This window comes from Perissodus microlepis, chromosome 22 (assembly GCF_051167445.1).
Source record: "Perissodus microlepis isolate ML-2025 ecotype Zambia chromosome 22, ASM5116744v1, whole genome shotgun sequence".
NCBI lineage: Eukaryota > Metazoa > Chordata > Actinopteri > Cichliformes > Cichlidae > Perissodus > Perissodus microlepis.
This window is the reverse complement of record NC_140481.1, coordinates 3,898,421-3,917,595: the sequence shown is the minus strand read 5'-3', so window position 1 is coordinate 3,917,595 and position 19,175 is coordinate 3,898,421. Positions and strand designations below refer to the sequence as shown.

Here is a 19,175-nt window from a genome sequence, read left to right as displayed (position 1 = left end):
TAAAGCTTTTTGTCAATTTTCAACCAATAAATCATAAAGTTGACCTTGAAGACCACAAATTTTAATGGATTGTTAACATCACCCCATTCTACAGCCCTACAACATTTTAACATGAGTTATTTAAGACTTTTCAGCTATACTGTTTACAGAAAAAGATTAATGAGCAGAAAAAAAGAAACAAACTTTAATTATTTCTGATTAGAAGCTGTACAATCCAGACTGACTTTAACAAATGTGCTATAGGCTCACCTGGAAAATAGTGAGCTTTACAAGACTGATTTTGTTCCAAAGGCTTGCACAGACCTCAACCAATCCTAAGGCTAATTAGCACGGCTAGAATTTTAAAAACATTTGTTAAATGTTGTCATTGCTAACATATACCTGTTTTAGAGCATAGTGAGTAGTGAGAATGCAAAGTTATTGTTACCTCTAAAAAGAAAAATGTGAAGATGTGATATTAGCATGAGCTATATACTATCTCCAAAAGTTGATTCTGTTCATCTGGACTTTACATTTTGTGGGAAAAACGTTTCGTCACTCATCCAATTGACTGACCCGCTGTAAGAGGCATCATTTAAGAAACACCAGGAAGACTGAAGCTCATGGCATTGATCAAGCAGGACTCATGATCTTCACCAGCAGCTCCCTCACAGGGAAATCTTCAGCACTCCTCCGTAGGCTCGCCCCAGGAGATGGATAAACCCAGCATTTCATCAACACTGTGATGAGACCTTTGGTTTGTGTAATGTTATAAATACTCAGATACTCCCCAGAGGCTCCGGACTTTAACATAAAGATATTATATTCAGTCCTGTAGAAAGTTATATATTTAAAAATATGTGATCCTCTCTGGTTACTCTGGTATGAATAACTCTGAATCACTTTATGGTAAATAACACACTATGTGTAAAAAAACTGTGAAAAAATTCCAGATGACAAGTTTGTAGTTCAACATACAAGTGACGACCTTTGACCTTCATCAGGTTTTATTTAATTGTGTTAGAGAAAATCTCATATGCTCTTCATGCAGCTGAGTACATCAAGTGTTTAAAACGGAAGCTGTGCAGGTCTGAGATCAGCAGCTTTGTGAAACACCAAACTGAGGTCCTGTTTATGCTGATATATAGTGACACAGTTACATGAGTGATTAATCCTTTTGTTTTTTTGTCTTTAACTTTATCAATAAAACAGCTGCAGCTTTCACTACAGCACGTGTGGTACTTTAACCTTTGTACTGTTTTCATCAGTTTATTTTGCAGTTAACATGTGAACATGTTGGATGATCTGTCTGCTGTCACTCGATGGGGCTGAGGTCTGAATCTGAGGGCAGCTCCTGTATTCACAAAGAGAACAGAACCATCAAACTCAAATATAAATTTTATCCCTCAATATTGAAATAAAGCTGATTCTTCTGTCCTCACACACTCAGGATCTGAAGTTCTTCTCTTACATTTTTGTCAGTATTACAGTACACTACAGTACTTTAATCCATACTTCCTGATTAATGAGGAGTTACTGAAGTACAAGCTTTTAAAAAAATTGTTACTGTCTTTACAGATGTGGCAAGAGACTGAAAACATGCTGTTATTTGGACATATTTAATATTCAGCTCTGCACAGGAGCTGAAGCAGGGTGCCGCCTGTTGCTTTTACAGTATAATACTTGTAATAAAAGTACAGTAACAGTAATTAGTGACTGAGCAGCCCGGGGCGTTTCTCTTGATTTCTTTAGTAAATTCATTCACCTGCACAGCTAAACGAACCCTGACAGCCGAGTGCTCATTTTAGCTAGCTAGGTCTCAGGAGCTAGCTAAGGACGGTAGTTACGGATTAGCTTACAAACACGTTTAACTTACCGAAAAAGTGCAGCGGGGCCTCGGGTCCTTCTGTCGGGTAGTCCAGTTTACTGAAGAACACCTCAGGCTGCCAGGTTAAAACACTCGGTCGTGTTTTCGTTGCGTAAACGCTGGGCGTCTTCTCAGAGCCTACGCTCTATCTGCTATTCGCGAACAGAGATACGCAAGTTTCTCCGTGACTGCAGCTGTCAGTCAAAGCTCTTATGATGACGTTTCACCCCAATTTAACATCACCGTGGTAGGAATTAGAATCAAACTTATGGGAAAGGAGACCCCTTGAACATCAATCAGCGTGATGAGAACTATTGAAAACAAAAGAAAGAATCTTTGGAAAAAAATAATCTAAGGAGAATTAATTTATTTTAGTCTGACCCCAGTCCCATCCGCTAACATGGAGGAGGCGGGGTTTATGACCTATACTGCAGCCAGACACCAGGGGGCGATAGAGACGTTTTGGCTTCATTTTTGGGGAGCTGTCGCGTCGTCCATGTTTTCTACAGTCTGCCCCAGGGCAGCTGTGGCTACAACTGTAGCTTGCCTCCACCAGTGTGTGAATGTGACAGTGAATGAATAGTGGTATTGTAAAGCGCTTTGGGTGCCTTGAAAAGCGCTATATAAAATCCAATCCATTATTATTATTATTATTATTATTGTTATTATTAAATTAACTGTAAATTACACTGCGGTGAGCTCCTTTCATATAGTTCTATCACGTGCACGTGTACACGCATGTTGACAACCGTAACCATGGCCGCTGAGGGTATATAAATGCTGCACAAGGTTCCAATCGTCCGTTTACACTTGCTCGTGGACTTGTTTCGACCTGCTCCAACCTCAGCCTGTGGAAAGCTAAGTTTTGCAAACATTTGACTGAAAGCGGATATTACTTGAAAGTGACAACAAGTACTTCATCTGTGGATCGTTTGTACTTGTTTTTGTTTTTCAAGTTTGAAGATGGCTCGCCGTGGACCTGGACTCCTCGACAGTCACCTGGACTTCGCTGCAGGTACGTTTGAAAGTTTCTTTAAATTTAAATGACTGTAATAATTTAACAAGTTCCAGTGTGAATATCAAGTTTTAACGTGATCAAATATGTGTATTCCAAGATTGTTTCCCGTAAATTGTTTGTATGCTTTAAATTTTCCGGGAGAGGTGTGGAAATTATTAACGACTGGTGTATGAATATGAAAAAAAAGGTGTTACTTTGATTTGAAGGCTTCAAATTTGACACTTTTCTTTAAAATGAAATGGTTAAAAATAGCTTAATGGACTAAAATTTGTAAAATGCCCAAAAATCAGTTTCCATGGTAATGGCATCTTCAAGATGTCATGGCGTCAGAACACGCAGGTGTAAACACACAGATCCAGGTCCCCTCCTAACATCCTTTTCTTCTCCGGATCAAAGGCTTTATTGGCATAAACTATATTTTTTCTCTGCTGCAAAACACAAAGATAAAAATAAAATAATATCAAAAGAATATGAAAACAGTAGTAATAATGGTATTAAGACCTATCTTCTATTACGGTAATGCTTTTAACCTTATTAGATAGCAGAGAGAGAAATTGTACACAGGGATATTTACACAGGGATAGCATGTTTACCACAGATTAGATGTATCTGTCCTTATGGCAGATACAGTCCTTGTGCACATTTCTAAAAATGTGGATTCTGAGTTAAGAGTTTCTGTTTGTTTGTTTGTTTGTTTGTTTTTCACTTGACCATCATTTTCAGACATACCTGCAGAGCTTTGTGTGTGTGCAATTTTTACTCTTGCCAAGGAGGTTGTGTTTTTATTTTAAAAAAAGACATTTTTTATATTTAGGACATGAGATTGGTACATGTGGTCTAAATGTTACATTATGGTTTGCATCCACATATTTAACCTATGAGCTTTTTTCAAAATGTATGACATCGTGAATTGTAAATAAAACAGGAGAATGAGCTGCATGGTTAGTTATAAATTTACTGTAGTATATTTATATAATAAGTTACTCATGTCCGGCTATTTACAAATCAATACCTATTATCCATTACCTATTCCAACATAGTGTTTGCATAAAGGCTTACAAAGAACAAATAAAACAAATTGAATGTACACAAAATACAGTGTCATATATAGTGTCAATATAGTGTCACCTTAAAAGTACACAGAGTGAGCTGCCTTGGTGGAAGTTTGGTGGTCTTCTATTAAAAAACTTCACTTAAAGATTGAACAAGTAGAAGTGTCATTCAGTCCGACATAAAATGCTTTTCTCTCATCCTCTGCTCAAACTAACAGATGTAGGTCTGTTGCTTTAACACTGGGTGTCTATTACATTCCTAATGTTATTTTAAAAATTGTTTCTTCACAGGGCGTCTTGACTATGTGGTTGAACGCCCTGCTCAGGACACTGATACCCAGCGTATCAGCGAAGGTGAGTATGGTGAGTATTCTTTCCCTCTCTCACCCTCACCCTCTTCTCATGAAGCACCAGATGCTGATGACGGTGAACAGCAAGGTGAGTACCCCCCCTACCTACCTGTAGACGATGAAGAGGTGAGTGAACAGTCTGACAATTCATCTGACTGGAACGACTCAGAAGAGTGGGGGGATTGGCTTAGCGATGACTCGGGGTATGACACCATGGATGAGAGGGATGATTCCCCTCTCATCCGGGAGCACCCTCCAGAGCCGTTTTGGCACGATTGGCAACATCCTATTGCTCCAGGTGCTGCCCCTATCGCCATGCCGCCTTTCGGCCAGGCCAACGCCCCACTCTTCCCTCGAGTTGTTGCCCCAGTTGGTGATCCGCCAGCTGCTCCTCCCTCAGCTGCTCCCTCTGCTGCTCCTTCCTCATCTGCTTTCTCAGCTGCTCCTTCCTCTGCTGCTCCTTTCTTAGCTGCTCCCTCTGCTGCTTCTTCCTCAGCTGCTCTCTCTGCTGCTCCCTCTGCTGCTCTCTCTGCTGCTCCCTCTGCTGCTCCATCCTCAGCTGCTCCCTCTGCTGCTCCCTCTGCTGCTCCTTCCTCAGCTGCTCCCTCTGCTGCTCCTTCCTCAGAAAAGAGAAGCAGAGAAGACATCTGCACCGAAGAGGTAAGTGCAAAGAGGTGCAAGGTAAGTGACCAGTTTGATGCCCCTTCAACATCCTCAGGTTGTTTTGGAGTCAGATGTTTCTGGGAGAGGCTTTTTAGCCTTTCCCTTGATGACAGTGACTCTGATTAGTTTATGTTAGAACGTGTTTTTAAACTTTGTAACACTTAAGTTGGCCTTTGTGTTTTGCAGTGTTTGTAAATATCTTTTACTTTTTAATTAACTTTGTAATGTTTAAGTTAAGCCTGTTTGTAACACAGAACATCTGACTCGCACATGTGAAATGTATTCTTTTTTCTTTTTTAGTTGTTATTACTTCCATTTTTCTTAATATCACAGGTAACTTTTTAAATGAATAATATATGTTTTTCCCAAGCCCTAATTCACCATGCAGGACAAAGGTAAGTCTGTACTTAATGTCAACACAAATAAGTAGAAAAGGTTTAAAAATGATGCAGTGAACTGACTGTAGTCTCTTGTTTTTACATAAGGTATAGCCTGCGGCTAAGAATTCAACACTTCAGACACTCAACGTCCAAGATGGAGCTAACACCCCACCCAGAAGACAGCCTTACCCCGACCAACCCGATGAGAAGGATGGATGACCAAGTGAAAAACGGGAGAGTGGTGCTGTGTTCCAACTATGTAAGTTATCACCTCACATTGACAACAAACTGTCTTGAAGACGAAATTCTTCCAATAGTTGGTATAAATCATCATCCTATGTCAGCAGCACTGTAGGTTTAGGTTTATTTATATTTTTCATGTGTATACGTTGGGTTTAAAATTGCTTTTTAACAACATACTGCAGCTACCAACAATGAAAATGCTGTTTTGTGTTAAAATGACGTCTTTCTTGTGTTATTGCTTTGCAGGGAAGCTGAGAGTGGACAGAGCTGCACAGAGGACCAAAGATCCACTCTCAGCACTTCATACCTGACTGGCCACAGCACCACCCCTCCTCACCCAGGGTGAGGAGGGTCCTGACCCCGCCTGCACAGAGGGAGTTGTGAACATGCACTTCTGTATCGGTGGGTTTAGGATCCTCCTCACACACACACACACAGATGAAGACTGTCACTGGAAGATGTCTCCATTGCATCAGCAGGACGTAAGCATTTGTAAAATATTACAGTTTGTGATGTTTTATACATATTTTTATTGCATCATTTCAAAGTAGTAGATATAAAATAAACCAATTTTCATAACATTTTCTGTGTATTTAGTTGTTTTTTTAATGAATTATTTGGAACATCATTGCAACCTGTCAGCTTTTTATTGAGGATTTAGAAAGTTGCTGGTGGCCCGAGTGTGTACAGTGGGGTGTTGTTTTTGTCACATGCTGAAAGTGACCTCATGGGGAGCAAAAAAGAACAACTGAACAATTTGGGGATTCACAGACTTTGGTAATCATTAAAAAAATGAAGAAAAATTGTTCTGTGTGAACTAAAAGCTCAAATATAAACCATCCTGACACTGACACAAATGATCTGCTGTTTATAAGCAGGAGATTGTTGGCCTGAATGTTTGAATGTTTGCAGTTTCAGGTCCTACTGATCAGTTTTAAGTACTGTAGAAAGTGAGCAGCAATTTAATCGAGTCCTGGGATGAAATGGGACAAAAGGGTAATGTGACAGCCACTTTAGTTCCCTTCCCTCGTTTAACAATGTGTAAGCAGACTGCTTTAACCTGCAATTTACTGCATGTTGTTAGGCTGCATGGTCCAACCACAGGCTGCTAACCACCCGTGGTGATCGAAGGTTTTGAGGTCTTGCTTGAGCAACTGATGACGTTTTATCAAAGCTTGTTAAGTTTCCCAACCGCATTTTATCCTGATGGTCCAAGGCTTACATCTTTATGCTCACAGACGTACTTCTGTAATTAATGAGTGACCGATTTATTACTTTAAGTTACAGTGTGAGGGGCATTAATGAACATAAATCAGATTTAACTGGATTATGTGTTTAGGTCAAGAGACACAGACCTTCATCTTTAAGAGGCTCTTCTTGAATGTCTAATCACGATGTTTGTGTTTGTCTGCAGCATCACTGCAGCAGAGAGGGTATAACACAAGGCCACAGTCATGTGATATTCTTATTCTTATATATAAAAAGGGTTCACAACTGAAAGTAAAAAGTAATACAGTTAATGCACATTCATCTTAGTTGACATAAGCATAAAGACAATGTAAATAAGATATGAAAATAGTTTAAAAGTTATTATTTTTCATGTTGCATCAATGGTTGTCATTTTATTCACGAGAACTGCGATCTGTACAATACTAATCGGCTAGTTTCTGGGATCGATTGGTAGTGTCTCCAATCTCCACTAGGGGGCTTTCGCACATTCTCCTCATTGCATTAAACTACTCTGTGAGATAACAACACAAAATCACTCTTGTGATTCTTTCCTTCCTGTTTTCAGGTCTGTAATAATGGCTGCATTCATTGAGGAACGTAGAGGAACAGTTAATATATGACAGCCTATATTTAGTAACATAGGGTCAGTGCAACACAACCAGGCACTTTTACATCAATAGCTCAATTATGTCCAGCAATATTGTCAGAAACTTTTTGATACACAGACTTTGCTCATCTCATATAAATGATCGATATTAAATGCAGTCATGGGGGATCAGTTGGGCTTCAGAGGTGCAAACATAGTATGAAATTGATACATATAATGTCTAGATGTGTATCTTGGAATTTCAATTCAGTTTTCTCAATAAAGGCTTTGAAAGTTAATAATGTCTTATTAAACACTAACTTTGAAATATGGTCATAATGCAAGGACTGGTGGTCTCTTTATGGGTACAAACAAATGAGTTCAAAGTATTTTAGCATATCCCTGTAAAATCAACAAATCCATTCTTTTCACATTTTTATTGGTTCATTCTTTCACATACTAAAGCCATGCAAGTACACTGGGCGGTTGTTTTTAACAGAATCATTTGATGATTCTGATGAAATGAAGTATTGTTTCAATGAGCTGTGGCACCATTCTTGCTTTAGCAGTGAAAGGAGTCAGGTAGGGCTTCATCAGGAAGATGGGACACCATATCATCATTATCTTTAAAACTGCATTTGAAACAGGGACACCATATCATCATTATCTTTAAAACTGCATTTGAAACAGGGACACCATATCATCATTATCTTTAAAACTGGAATATTTCTAACATTTTGAGTTATTTTCCAGTGTTAGAAAATCAGCACTGCTCAGTGTTAGTCTTTGTTAATCTTCAAAACTGACTAGGTTACTTTTAAACATATAACACTGTCAAAAGTGTTAATTTAACACTCAACAGTGTTGTATTTAACACTCAGAGGAGTGGACCCATATAGACACTCTCTAGTGTTAATTTAACACTGGAGATTTTGCTGTGTGTGTGGGTGCAGCTGAAAAAACTTCTTTTGGTAAATAACACAGAAATTCTGAAATCCTCTACTGCTTTTATCAAACAGAATAAAAGAAACCAAAGCTAAACTCTAAAAGATTATTTATTTCAGCTTGTTTACAGTTATCCACAGCTTTTTATGGGTTGATAGTTTTCCTGATCCAATCTGCATACTCAGGATCACAGAGGTCCATGAAGGCAGCTGGTGCTCTGCATACAAAGTCCGGATCTCCCACAAAAGAAGAGACCCCATAAATCCTGCCATTATGAACCACTCCTCCACCAGAGTTTCCCTGCAAGACAGAAATACAGTTTCCCAGTTTTATAAAATCTTTCTGTATTTTGAATGTTTAATAAATGCAGCTGTGAGCTCATGCAAACTCACTCGACATATATCTTTCCCAGGACTTTGTCCACAGAACCAGTGTTGATAGCTCTTGACTCGGTGGACCTCGGGGAATTTTTTCTGTAAAATATCATTGAGCTCTGTACAGCTGACAACCTCAGTCTCTGCACAGTGAAGAGAGGGTGATTTACCAGGTTCTAGAAAAAAGGGACAATTAGTTCAGCTTAAAGCACTTTTTAAAAAAATGATACAGATTTGTATTTTATGCAGAAATGCAGCAGAAAGAAATAAAATAGTCTGAGCTCACAGGAAAAGCTTGTTTTTACTTTGAACACATTAGAAATGAAGCAAAATACAATTTCAGTACAAATATCTGCAACATCTCTTTACTAATAAAGTAACAGTTTGGATGGTTTGTTTTCTTTTTTCTTAATACAACAAATTTGTTAAAAATCATCTTACTTCTTTTGTCATTAGCTAGTCCAGTGGTGGCACCATAACCTGCGATCTCAACTCTGGAATGACATAAGAAGTGTTTGGACGCTTTTCTCTCCCTTTTTTTGTCAGTTACATACAAATACATTTATTGATTGTTTTGCACATTAACTTTGAAATGTTGCCCTGAGGCCTGTACTATGAAGCAGGATTTCATCTCTCCAGGTAACTTCAGAGTTCTATATGAAGGATTTTGACTTCTTACAGAGAAAATTGTAAGAGTAACCCTGACCTGCTGTTATATTAGTTATGTCCTTTATAGAGTTTTAGTCACCACTTTATCATCATGCGCCACACCTGGCTAGCATGCTTGCACTGTGCTTGCTCAGCGCATTGGGAAACCATTCAAGCTCACTGCAGCACATGCTACTTCCTGTTTTAAAGGGCCATATAGCAGCCCTTGTTACATGCGTGGGCACGGAGCGTGAAGCAGAAAGCACAGCTTAAAAGAGAAGTTGATATAACCGGCGGCGTGACACTGACTGGTGTTTTACGTTTTCTCAAGTCAGCTAACGCAAAGTAAGCCAAACCTCGTTGAATTTTCTTTGTACTATATCCCTCTGGTTAAGTTCAAGCTTAGAGATCATTTGTCCAGAAAAGCAGCATCACCATTCCTGGAAGATCCCTTGAAACTTTCAACTTTAGACCCTCCTACTGTACTACATGGACAGTGGGAGGGGCTAAAATCCTTCAATAGCATTTTTTCATAGACATTTTTCAGTTTGCAGCCTATGTTTAAATTCTGTTGTTATATTAAGTTTTATTTTCTCTTACACTAATAAACAGCAGAAAGTTTGTAGCTGACAGAATAAAAGCTGAAACTGTCTTTCAAACATTAATTAAATAAAATACTTGATTAATGATCCATCAGATTCTCCTGTGTAATGATAGGCCGTGATGTCAGTCAGGATTTTTGCTGTCTTTCTTGCTTGTCTTCAAATGGGCTAGACTTTATTGATATAGATTTCATCCAGTCTTATTGAACAAAGCATCTGTAGTGCTTGCACATTCATATAGTGCTTTTACTACTAAGCTACCCTACAGCAATTTTCCACTCACACACACACACACACACACACACACACACACACACACACACACACACATGACACTGATTTTTCTGCAGCAGCTGTTACCTTCAGTCTGTATTATGCATTTAAACCCTTCATATTTTTCTAATATTACAGTTTTATCTTCCTTTTTAAAACCTGCATTGCCAGTATAGTTTATCCACATCCATTAGGATTGAAAGCCCTGGTTAACTTGATAACCAGGGCTTTGAATTGATAAGCAGCTTCCTGTGAGTACTTATCCTGATTCCCACTGTTGGGATTAGATAAAGGAAATATATTATACATTTGTTGAACTCACTTCACAGCACAGAGCTCAGGTCAAGAAGAAACTTTAAGAAAAAAACTTCAAAGTAAGAAACTTTGAGCCACAGGAATATCAAAGTATCATTTGAATCTAAAACTGAAGTTAGCACGACGTGTCAGTATCTGTCAGAACACATGAACCTGAAGCTGAAAAATCCACAACTCGCCTTTTAGGAGGTTCATCACAGTCAGGTAGTTTTTTAGGTTGGACATCAGAGCTGCTAGTAGCTGCAGCAGCATGATGTCATGAACTCTGCCTGTGCTGGTGTCTGTATAGATCTCAGCATCTGCTGTTATCTGCACTTCTTGTTCCGGACCCCCTTGATGCACACTTAGATTTGCAAACATGGTCCTGCATATGCACAGCAAACATAAAACATGATTACTGATGGTCACCATATTCTATTTCTCATCTTGTCTGAATGTATTTTACTTTTTACTGAATAGCAAAAACATGGCTACTAGACATTCCTTGGGTTCACAAGTTTTAGTTGCTGCTCTGAGCTCCTCACCCTCCTGGCTTCAGACAGTGAGCTGCAGTCAGAATCCAGCGGTCGCTGATCAAAGAGCCTCCACACAAGCTGGAAGGTCCATGTGGATAAACTGCTCTGAGCTGTACATGATACTGTCGCTCACATTCATCACCGCCAATGATTCTCTTTTGCAGAGCGACCTCTGTGTTCGCCGTCACACCTGAAAGAGGAATCCCCCACCCCACCAGCTCACTGCCAGTTTATCTTTGTACCTGTAAAATATCTGCTCTCAGAAGTAAGGCAGAACCATGCAGTGAGCACCAGAGCCATTAAATATAGATACTGTAGCTGAACACTCGCTGATACACAGAGAAAAGAGAAGAGGCACCACACATAGTGTTGCTGCCATTCACCCTCTAATGACTGCATTTCAGTTTGAATATTGGACACTGCATAGTCACATAGTGTCATTATGAAGCTTTATCAACTGCAAAGCTGCAAAGCTCCACACATTTATGCAAAGTTACTTATCGTCTCTTTTTGCTTTTGGCTTTCATAAAGTGACAGAAGGGAAATGAAGGTAAAATGTTTCTACAGAGAAAGTGCTTCACAATAATAATCAACAAAAAGTAAATACAAACATTAAAAGACAATAACAATATCCACTACCTAAAATCAAGCCTGTACAAATAAGTAGAGCTGCTCTTTCAAATGTTCAGACCGCAGAGATCAAATGTAATATTAGTGCATTCCATAGATTATCAGCCAACAGCCTTGAAGACACACTTAGTCTCTTTTAGTTTTCAGCCTAGAACGAGGAACCACCAGCAGGTTTCTGTCAGAAGACCTCAGTGACCTGCACCTTATAGATGGAAGCAAATGAAGTTTGATCTCAGCTTCATGCTCTTGTTCTGCTCGTGCACTCACTGATTTGAATTACATGTTCTACACGCTTCACTGTATCTCACTGTCAGTTTGTCAATTTGTGACATTAATTCAGAGGAATATGGTGTAAACCAATGATTTATAAACCTAAAACAGGCCATGATCACTAACCAATGCTAACTTTGAGAAGCAATGCAGAACATATTGTGCCCTCTGTTCAGCAGCTTCTTCTTTGTGCAGATACTCCGGTCTGGAAAGTTGAGGAGATCTTTTGGAGAGAATCCTGCTGACAGAAGGGATTAGTGTACTCACCAGTGTCACCTGATCTCTGACATCACCACAAGGAGACCCCTGCATTGAGCATTTACATTGATGTATGATAAATAAAGATGTGGACTTTTACACCAGAGTTGTGTCTTTCAGTCCACCTGCTCCCACTGCTTATGAAACATATGTGTAATTTAAAAATGATTGAAACTGTAATCATTATTCTGATAGTACAAAGACAACAGACAGGGCTGGACTGGCCATCGGGCATCATTTGCCCGGTGGGCCGCTCATGATTTTTCGTTTTTATGGGCTGATGGGGGTTTGTTTCTTTTCTTTTTTTAACGGTATAAATGAACGGTGGTGGATTGGCCAGTTGGTCATGAATGACTCTGGGCTGGACCAATTACAGCCGAGGAGGTTGGACTTTAAAGTTGAGGTGAAAAGGAACGTGATTTGTCCCGTACTACTTCACGTACTACTGCTAGAAAGTTGCTAATTCAATCATGAAACTGATCAATGATCAGTTTCTCTCTGCGCCAGAAAGAGGAAACCGGCGGATGTCGCGCTAAACAACAGCAGCACGTTTAAGGTGGATCAGCTGTTGTTAGGATTTATTTAATATTACTTTCTAGGATCAGCTGATGTTTGCTGGAGCCACAGCTGTAAAAGCTGCTGGTCATGATATCGGTTTGGATATGTGGTGAGAGGGAAACATGAAGATGAAACCAGGAGATGTCCTTACTGAATCATCAGATCTGAGCAGGTGATGGAGAAACAGGTTTACCTTTTAGGTGACATGAATGAGTTGAAGGGGAGTTATGAACTGTTTCTGAGAGACAAATAACACCAGGATCCTTTTCTATGTAGCTGACAGCTGGTAACTGTGCAGGGGCGGGTCTAGCAAAGTTTTGCCAGGGGGGCAGGTAGGGCATTAACAGGGAAAGGGGGGCACAAAGAAATACTTTTATTTCTTATTCTCATTTAAAAATGTCTCGCTTTTAATAAATAATTATCTGAATCTTACAACCAAAGTTTTCATCTGATGTAAAATGTATAGAAATCCATTATTGTATTCAGTAAATATTAAGTCTAGTATATACCCTACATGGTACCTACCCTTTGGGAAGGTACCATCTGTGCAGTCTGCAATTCTGTTGAAGAAAGATGTTGAATCTATTTAATTACTTGAGAAAAATAATTGATTTCTGTGCATTTGTTTTATACGTGCATTAAATTAAAATCGGTTTTGTCAGTTAAGCATCTTGAGGTAGAGGGTACGGGAGTGGTTCCCTATTTTTCTTCTTTTCTTTTTTTGCTGGGAGTTGGCAACCCTATTAGTTAGGTATATGTAAGTATAAATTAGGTTGTTTTATATTTTTGCTAAGTACTGTTTAGAATACCAGAATAGGGAGGATGGTGTAGGTTTAAGTTTATTATAAAGGCTTTATGGCTTTTCCTTTAATACCATGTCACTAGTCAAAATGCCCGGGCTGATTTTTTGTCCCACTCCAGCCCTGGTTGGTAGTTATATACAGTCTGTATAAGTGTGGTTAATATAATAAACATTTGTAAGGAGATGGCAGTTACTGTGAATTTACAGCAGTTACACAGTGATTAGTAATAAACAGAGCCAGTGAGAGTGAGTGCATTTAAGAAAGTGAGTGATTCAGGTGTGTCAGTTGGTTTGTCATCTGTTTTTGAGTGTGGGGGAGAGTTAGAATTTCTTGGTTTTAAAGCTAAGTTAGGAATATTTATAATGTAATTTCCAAAACTTGCATATGATCTGCAATTTGTAGCAGATCTACTGACTGTCACATAGCAGCTGGAGCAGTCTCAAATGGAGGTCAGTCCACTACTGCCACCTGTGGCCAAGTGCCATAGCCTACTACTAGATTAACTTGTGACACATCTGCAGTAGAGGCTGAGTGGCTGCACTTACATCTGGATCATTCAAATCGACCCACAAACATGTTGAAAGATACGATGCCAGCAAAGTGGATTGTCAGGACTAAAACCAATCATTAAGCAAAGACAACAGGGATCATTTGTTTCTGTTTATTTAGCATGCACAACATTTGTAGTCGCCTTCCGTACAGGGGAAGTCCACGCACACTGTGTGGTACCACCTTCCGCAGAAGGTGCATTCAATCTGTAAGAAAAATTAGATTGTCACAGTCATGCATCTAAAGTCAGGCTGTTGAGTGAAGCAACTAAACATGTTTAAATGTGCAGATACTGCAGATTTTTGTGCAGAAGTCTATGGATCACTCAATGTTTCCATGCGTCCCTTAGTTGCTTCAGTGTCTTTAAAGTGCAGAGGCACACAGGTTACCTCAACTATAATTTTTCTGTTGGTGCATCACACTGACATGTCACCCAGCAATATTGAAGTAACCCATTCAGAGTGCTTCAGGCTCTGGTATTGATTTGGTTATTTTACACACTCATCGGTTTCTGCACCTGAACTTCTCTCACCACAGGCATGGCATAGCTGGGAAAGGTCTTTGAAAACATATGCCAGAATGAGGATATACATATAAATGCTGACTATGCTGACAGAATGTGTTGTGAGAACACTGATCAAATATTAATGTATCATATATTTGTGAAATAGGTATTTATTTTCTTTTTGCTGTGAAATGATATACACAAAAGGAGTGGGGATTTGTAAAACTTCAAGTGTATGATAAGGTGAAAATACACAATTGCATGTCATGTAGTTGAAGGTTGTTTTGTTTTTTTTGAAAGAACGGAAAACACTGAAAGTTCCAGATGTATTGTGCATGAAATGAATTCAAACGTGGCAATAGAGCCAGGTGCAGATGTGTGTCAAAAGTTAATCTGGCTGTAGGCTATTTGCTGTTTTGTTGGTAGCGGCTCCTGAAAAGCAAGTCTACCACACATCTGTTTGACCAACGCCAGTTGATCTGCAACGCCAGTTAATCTGGAACACCGTTATCGTCACTCCCAAAACTTTCCCCTCTTCCTAAACAACCAAATCTCACGTGTTAACTTTGAAGTCTGAACTTTCAACACGGGCTGAAAGACTCAGCGTGGCTGCAGCTTGTTGTTATGTGAGCTTAAATCAGTCATGTGATTTGGAGGTGCAGCGTGTCCGTGGACCCCAGAGGGTTAGTAACACTCACCTTTTTTTTCTTTGCCGATGCCCGTAATGCCGCCCTCACCACGATGCTGCCCTGGGCAACCGCCCATGTCGCCCATATCATATCAAAAACCACTACTGCACAAGCCCTCTATCGCCATCTGCTGACACTCTAAAAACTCCATCACTCCTACACTGTATGCAGCTGTGTGTGCTGCTGTTCTTTCGTGGAAAGGGGAATTTTTGGCTGTTTTACAGTTATTAGATTATTCAATTTGTAATATATAGCATTTTCATCTCTTAATAATTAAAGTTAAAGACTTGTTTTAACATCACTTCAACATGCTTCCCATTACAAATAAAGATAAAAAGATTATTTTAGTGTTGTTGTTTGTTTGTTTTTGTTTCTACGTTTTTACATTTAACATATTAATTGCTTGGAAAATAAACTCATCCTGAAGATCAAGAATTCCCATCATGGAGAAGAAGAAAGCTGGATGCCAGAATCACGGGTGCCTTGAAGGATGTTAGAAACTAAACAAAAGCAAGGAGCAAGAGAGTCCAGATATACATGAATAATCAAAACAAAACTACACAGGGTCAACCATGAGTCCACAAATCAAAAGGATCACAAATCTGCTCAACAATCCAAAGACCCAGTTCTGGGCCGGTTGCCTGAAGGCAGCAGCGGCGCGGACACAGTTCAGGTGGCCGACCGTGCAGACAGCAACGGTGGTGGTGACGCAGGTGAGGTGAATCAGGAGGCCGGTGTCACATTATAATATTATTTTATGCCATGTTAGACCCTTAATTAAAGATGGTGAATTATTATGTAGTTTTAGTTTGCATTATTCTCCTGAATTAGAAGAAGGTGATAACTATTGCATTTGTTAAACTGATTTGCATTACATTAGACTGCTGGTTTATTGTGAATGAATGATATTGTTTTATGATGCATTATACTGCTGAGTTATAAGAAATACTGTTTGCAGAAAGTCATCGCCTTATTTGTCTGATTAGAAGAGAACAGAACATACTGGAGTTTTCTGCCCCATCTCAGCAGGAGCAGATAAACAGGGAGCCAAGGTTGTAGCTTAGGCACTGTGTGAGAGAAAGAATGTGAATGTTTAGGCTTTTATGATTAGGTGGGGGCCACTAGAGGCTATAAGAGTTTGATCAATGCTCCACCATTTTGAGATCTGATGCTGTCTGCGTACGGTGTCCATCTCCCACGCGTGTGATCATTAAAATCATCGTTTGACTCAACCCGGCCGGACAAGTGTTGTTATTGTGGTTTTTCCTCTTGTATCCATCCCCAATATTTGAATCCGTAACACCGGCCACGCGGAAGGCAGTGGCGACGACAGAGCAGGTCCGGAGGTCGGCCGCAAAGCCAGCGGCGGTGGGGAATCCTTTCAGGAGGCCGCCCCCGACGGCCATGATGCCAAACCAGAGGCCTGGAAAGCAACCGGCGAGGGCGAGGTTTAACAGGTCGAGCTGGAACTGTCAGCAGTATAGCAAACGCAGGACCAGACGAGGCAGGACCAGACGAGGATGAAGACACAGAGGCTGGACCAGACGAGGATGAAGACACAGAGGCTGGACCAGGCGTGGATGAAGACACAGAGCCTGGACCTGATGGCAGCGGGACCTGATGGCAGCGGGACGGCTGCGGAACCTGACGGCAGCGGGACGGCTGCGATGCTGCAGGCGGTGATGCTGCAGGCGGTGATGCTGCAGGCGGTGTGGAAGCCGTAGCTGGTGGAGCAGATGGTGGCTGGACGGACTTTCCCAGAGCGTCAGCAGACATGAGAATGTGCTGGCTGGGTCCTCCAGGACCCCCAGCAGACAAGACTTGAGGCTGGACGGGCTCTTCGGGCCCTCCAGCTGACGAGACATGAGGCTGGACGGGCTTCTCGGGCCCTCCAGCTAACGTAGCAAGATGCTGGCTGGGTTCTCCTGAACCCCCAGCTAACTGGACACAATGCTGGCTGGGTTCTCCTGAACCCCCAACTAACTGGACACAATGTTGGCTGGGTTCTCCTGAATGGAACAGAAGTTGTAGTGGTGGTTGTAATGATGGTTGTTGAACTCATGACTGAGCAGACAACCGACTTTCAGCAGCTCTCCTCCGGGGAACAGGAACAGGTGCGGGTACTAGGCCCGGCCGAGGGCCAGCCATCCCCACCTGAAGAACAGATATAGGTGTCTGTGAAGGTTCTCAGTCATCCAGGTCATCGTAGTCAAAGGAGCTTGCAAAGAAAAGCGTCTGGACTTCTTTAAGTTACTTGAAGACGTTTCACCTCTCATCCTCTCATTTCTCGGATGAGAGGTGAAACGTCTTCAAGTAACTTAAAGAAGTCCAGACGCTTTTCTTTGCAAGCTCCTTTGACAACAGATACAGGTGCGGGGACAAGCTATGTTCTGGCCGCCTTTACCCTGGGAGCCGGTGTGGGTGAAGGAGCTAGCTGGACCTCCGCCGCTCCCACCCGAGGAACTGGAACAAGCACAGGCAACGACTGGGCGCCCGCCATCCCCACCCGAGAAATGGGTACGGAAGCAGGGATGAACGGAGCCTCAGTTTGCCTGGGAACTGAAGCAGGGTCCAGCTGGACCTCAGCCACCCCCACCCAAGGGACTGGTATGGGTGCAAGGGAAAGCTGGGCCTGAGCTGTCCTGGGAACTAGAACTGGAGACGGAGAACTGAGTAGTGGAGCAGTAACCGTCACAGGGAAAAACAGGTTTATGGTACCAGACATGGTCCTAGAAAACAGAGACTTGTGGCAGGCTGAACTTGGTAGAACTGCTACTCTTAAATCGTCCAGGTTGACGTTAACAGTGTCGTGGTTCGAATTTTTGAGGAAGAGACATACGACTGAAGAAACTTGCAACAGCAATCTTACAATCTTCCTCGAGCAGACCGCTCCCCATCCTTATATTACCCTGATGACATCACAGCTAGATCTTACTGGAAATGATAACAGTTCCAAAGTTCTCCTTATATAGACATCCGATACTACTTTAGAGACAAACAAGTTTGTGATATGTTGTGCAATTTTGTGAGACTGTGTGTCCAACCGAGAGATTGTCCTGAGACGACCTCCCTGTTCTTAGTACGTGCGGGAGTGAACGTGCGTACTTTCCATGACTCTCTATGTGCATGTTGGTGTAGGCCTGAATATGTGTGTAGGTGAATGTAGAAGGCCCTACTGGACCCACAGCTTCGAGAGGTGTGAATACACTGATATGGATACCATTTGCAACAGCTTAAGCAGATAGAAAGAATGATAGAGAACAACAATAGACTAATTAAAGTGATCAGATTACCATAGATATAATTCAGAGATTATTCTATCAACAGATTCGACAATGATGAATGATTGATCAATGATAGTTCTGATTATAAATTGTCACCATAAGAATACAAAATAAAATATCTCTTGTCCACAACAGCCTTAGAAAAAGTGAGTTCAGGAGCAGTCACAGGTGCTGGAGCCTTCATGCAAGCAGTGTTTGAATAAACTGGGTGTGAAGCAACATTAAACACAGCCTTACAAAACGCAGCCTGGGAAGTTGCACACAAAGCTTCCAGGACTACCGACTGAAAAGCGTGGTGCACAGAGTTATGCAAACAAGATCGGGGAACTAAGACTTTAGAGCAACCAACTCTGCAGTATTTAAACCAAGTTCTTTTTGCCAGCTTGTTTATAGCAGACGACACCTTGGTGCTCTTAGCCTGGACAGTCACAGAATGCACAGTGTCAAAGAGTTCACAGTGAGTTACACAAACAGACTCTGAATTGGCATTCTCTGGGCTAGTGATTTTTAACTCAGGAGAGGTTATAGGAACATGAAGTTTGTCACAGGTAGTCAGAGAATGAACTGGCTGGGAAGCCGCACAGCACGT

General features: G+C 41.0%; 2 protein-coding genes across 2 annotated transcripts; one reads left to right on the top strand and one right to left on the bottom strand.

Annotated features, from left to right (window-relative positions):
* Positions 1-2,617: 2,617 nt before the first annotated feature.
* On the top strand, positions 2,618-5,912 carry LOC146362439 (uncharacterized). Its single transcript, XM_084920088.1, has 3 exons — positions 2,618-2,861; positions 4,208-5,568; positions 5,799-5,912. Exons 1-2 carry the CDS (start codon positions 2,810-2,812, stop codon positions 5,053-5,055), a joined length of 900 nt encoding a protein of 299 aa, XP_084776214.1. The 5' UTR covers positions 2,618-2,809; the 3' UTR covers positions 5,056-5,568; positions 5,799-5,912.
* Positions 5,913-8,131: 2,219 nt separating this feature from the next.
* LOC146362438 (kallikrein-8-like) lies at positions 8,132-15,378 on the bottom strand. The gene is made up of 6 exons (XM_084920140.1): positions 15,312-15,378; positions 11,050-11,272; positions 10,679-10,889; positions 9,129-9,249; positions 8,706-8,863; positions 8,132-8,613 (listed from the first exon to the last, which is right to left on the bottom strand). The coding sequence occupies exons 1-6, from the start codon at positions 15,376-15,378 to the stop codon at positions 8,458-8,460; spliced, it is 936 nt and encodes a 311-aa protein (XP_084776266.1). The 3' UTR covers positions 8,132-8,457.
* Between the last annotated feature and the right edge of the window lie 3,797 nt (positions 15,379-19,175).